Source organism: Ipomoea nil, unplaced genomic scaffold (assembly GCF_001879475.1).
Source record: "Ipomoea nil cultivar Tokyo-kokei standard unplaced genomic scaffold, Asagao_1.1 scaffold2742, whole genome shotgun sequence".
NCBI lineage: Eukaryota > Viridiplantae > Streptophyta > Magnoliopsida > Solanales > Convolvulaceae > Ipomoea > Ipomoea nil.
The window spans coordinates 439211-443362 of record NW_017619170.1 but is presented as its reverse complement, the minus strand read 5'-3'; the positions used below and the strand labels follow the sequence as shown (position 1 = coordinate 443362).

The following is a 4152-nucleotide window of genomic DNA, read 5'->3' as shown; positions in this document are numbered from 1 at the left end:
GGAACTGCCGTGGCTTGGGTAATCCACGGACAGTTCGGGAAATTGAGGACATAGTGTCCCACAAGAAACCCGATTTTGTATTTCTGATGGAAACTAAGGTTAACCGAGATCATGCAGAGCGACTTCGGATTAAGCTTGGTTTCGAAGGCCTTTTTAATGTGGATAACACTGGATTGAGTGGAGGACTGGCATTGTTATGGAGAACGAATGATACTGCATGAATAATTGGTTATTCTAATAATCACATAGATGTTGAGGTGAGTTTGCCAGGTTTTGATAAGTGGAGGATGACTGGTTTCTATGGCTTCCCGAAGCGTCCGCAGAGAAGGGAGTCGTGGGACCTTATTCGGTCATTGGCAAGTAAATCGGATCTGCCATGGGTAATCATTGGAGATTTTATGATCTCTTATATCAGTATGAGAAACGAGGAGGAAATCCCCATCCAGACAGCTTGCTATGGGGCTTTGGAGAAACTATTGAGGAGTGTGGTTTGACACAATTACCAATGTCTGGATATCCCTATACTTGGGAGAAGGGAAAAGGCACGCCAAACTGGATAGAGGAACGATTGGATAAGGTTTTGGCTACTCAAACCTGGAGAGAGTTGGTGGCTGATGCAAATGTGCAGAATATATTAACCCGGAAATCAGATCATTCTTTCCTTTTCATTGGGATTCTCAATCTTCGGGGAAGGAGGGGTGTTCTGAGAAGGGGTTTTCGTTTTGAGATGGCATGGCTACATGATGAGGGGTGTAGGGAAGTGGTGGAAAAATCCTGGGGCGAAGGAAGAAGTAGGGGGTTGCAGGAGTGTGTCACTCTATGTGGTGATCGGTTAACACGCTGGGGTGGAGACTGATTCCATAAATTTGGTGAGAAAATATTGAACTTGCGTAAGGAACAGTTACGCCTCAGGGGGTGTACGGATCCGGTATCCCTAGCCGAGTTTCGGAGACTAGATGAATGTTTGGCTCGTATTGAATTACAGGAGGATACGTACTGGAGACAGAGGGCCAAACAGCATTGGCTCAAGGATGCAGATGCAAACACCAGGTTTTACCACAGGTATGCTTCTCATCGAAAGAAAAAGAATGTTATTACTAAAGTTATGAATAATGATGGGGATTGGATTGAGGGGGATGCCATGAGGAATGTAATCTTGGATTATTATCGTGGTATTTTTAACTCGAGTTCTCCTACTGTTAATGATGATTTCTTTGGGAGTATACAATCACGTGTAACAGGCACACAGAATGAGAGTTTATTGCGCCCATTTGAAGAGAGTGAGGTTAAATCTGCATTGTTTTCAATGTATCCTGATAAAGCACCAGGCCCGGATGGTATGAACCCTGGGTTTTATCAGCACTTTTGGGATGTAATGGGTACTGATGTTTCTTCTTATATTTTGAATTGTGTGAATACTTGCTCAATGCCTGATAAATTGAATGAAACAAACATTATTTTGATCCCCAAGAAGAAAACCCCGGAAATGGTTTCTGATTATAGGCCAATTGCGTTGAGTAATGTCGTTTACAGAGTTATGGCGAAGATGATTACAGCCAGGATGAAACCACTAATGGAGAATATTATATCTGAGTCCCAGAGTGCATTTATATCTGGAAGGCTAATTACAGATAATATCTTGATAGCTGCGGAAGTTGGCCATTATTTGAACAGCAAGCAATGTGGACTAACAGGTTGGGGGGCTTTAAAGCTGGATATGGCTAAGGCTTACGACCGTATGGAATGGTCTTTTTTGCAAAGGATGCTAAGGGCACTGGGATTTGATGAAAGATGGATAGAGTTATTGATGATGTGTGTAACCACTGTGTCTTACAGTGTACTGGTAAATGGTTCAAGGACTGATCAAATAACCCCGACTCGTGGTTTAAGGCAAGGTGATCCCCTGTCACCTTATTTGTTCATTATTGGTGATGAAGGGCTTTCAATATTATTAAAACAGGCACATGCAAAGGGAGAGATACATGGCTGTAGAGTGGCTAGAGGAGCTCCCTCCATTACCCACTTATTCTTTGCTGATGATAGTCTGCTTTTTTTCAAAGCAAATATTCAAGAGGCGGGTGTGGTTAAACGTTGTTTGTCGGAATATGAAAAGATGTCTGGCCAGGCAGTTAACTATCACAAATCGAATATTTGTTATAGTAAAAATACACGAGGTGAAATAAGGAAGGAGATTGCCGATATATTGGGAGTTGTGCAGGCGCAGAATTTTGGAAAATATTTGGGGCTTCCATCATTTGTGGGCAGGAATAGAAAAGTGGCGTTCTCTTATATTGAAGATAAGATAAGGCAGAGGATTAACTCGTGGAATAAGAAACTTTTGTCACAGGCAGGAAAAGAAGTTTTATTGAAAAGTGTGGCTCAATCTATGCCTACCTTTTCGATGAGCGTTTTTCTACTCCCTACGACTCTGTGCACTGCCATTGAGCGAACCATGAATCGATACTGGTGGAGATCGAGAGATGACCAAGGTATTCATTGGAAAGCTTGGGATAAACTGTGTATCCCAAAAGAATATGGAGGATTGGGATTCAAAGAGTTGCGAGCCTTTAACCTTGCAATGTTGGGCAAGCAAGCGTGGCGCTTTCTGACACAGCCACAATCATTGGTTTCAAGAGTTTATAAAGCCAGGTACTATCCTACTAATTCTTTCTATGAAGCATGCTTGGGAAATAACTCAAGTTTTTGTTGGCGAAGTATTATGGCGGCACAAGATTTGATTTGTGGAGGGGTTAGGCGCAGGATTGGGGATGGCAAATCAACTTTGATTTGGGACCATCCATGGTTGCAAGATGTGAGTCAGCCGAAAATATTAACAGAAAAACCACCCCAATTGGCACAGGCAAAGGTGATGGGACTGATGGATCAACAGACAGGAAACTGGGATCAGGATATTCTAACTGATATTTTTGACCCTGAGGATGTAGAGCGAATTTTAAAAATACCCGTGTCACCAGATTATGAGGATTTGTGGTATTGGTATGGGGACCCAAAAGGAGAATATTCGGTTAAAAGTGGCTATAGAACAATAGTAGGTAACTACACCCAAGCGGTTGGGACCTTTGATAAATGGAAAATATTATGGAAGCTTAAAGCCCCCCCTCCCCCCCCCCCCCCCCCAAGTGGAAAACATTTTTGTGGAGAGCTCTAAATGATATTTTGCCCACTGCAAAGAACCTACTTATAAAGAGAGTTGATATTGATCCAACATGTGCCATGTGTGGGATTGGGCATGAAGATATTGTGCATTCTTTGATCACATGTGATTATTCAACAAACATTTGGACACAATCCCACCTTCCAATCCCCAATAGTGTCACAAATATTTTCAGTGATTGGATTAATGATTTGATGAATATTTTAGATAATGATGGAATTATTTATGCAGTGGCACTCTTATATTATATTTGGCGTGCAAGGAATGGGGCTGTATGGGATGCGACCTTGCCCAGACCTCAGAAGATAATTGCAATGGCATCATCAGCTGTGAACGCTTGGAAAGTAGCCCATCCCGGTCTGCGTCCGCCGGCCACCTCCGCGGCATCAAGCAGCCGGACTGCTCCCGTGGTGGACACCCACACTGCTACGACGGTCCCTTCGGCAACAACCAATACTATTGCTGTGCCGACTACACCACAGTTGCCAACGCCGAACATGGTACACCAAGCCACGCAAAACATGAGGGATCAATGTTACTTTGATGCGGCGTACGACCCACAGACAAACAAAGCAGCGGTGGGAGCCATTATTCTAAATTGGCAAGGACATTATGTTTTGGCTATGACTGCCCCTATGATAGACTGTTTTTCGCCCCTAATGGCGGAGGCCTTTGCATGCAAGGAAGTTTTGTCGTGGCTAAGAAGTCGCGAAATAAAGTCTATCGAGCTCTTCACGGATTGTTTGGTGCTTCAACAATATTTATCATCTATGACACACTCGTCAAGATCGTACTTGGGTTATGCCATTGATAGTTGCAGGACTAGTATATTATCTTTTGATTATTGTTTACTTCATTATGTTCCTAGACTAGATAATTATTTAGCTCATACTCTAGCATCTACTGCAATTACTCAGTCAACTAGTATGTACTCGGACTATGATCCACCAGCATCTATTTTTGCATATTTTGAATAA

General features: G+C 42.8%; 1 protein-coding gene across 1 annotated transcript; it reads left to right on the top strand.

Annotated features, from left to right (window-relative positions):
* Nucleotides 1-376: 376 nt before the first annotated feature.
* Nucleotides 377-4152, top strand: LOC109156592. Its single transcript, XM_019304444.1, has 3 exons — nucleotides 377-811; nucleotides 986-3053; nucleotides 3407-4152. Exons 1-3 carry the CDS (start codon nucleotides 377-379, stop codon nucleotides 4150-4152), a joined length of 3249 nt encoding a protein of 1082 aa, XP_019159989.1.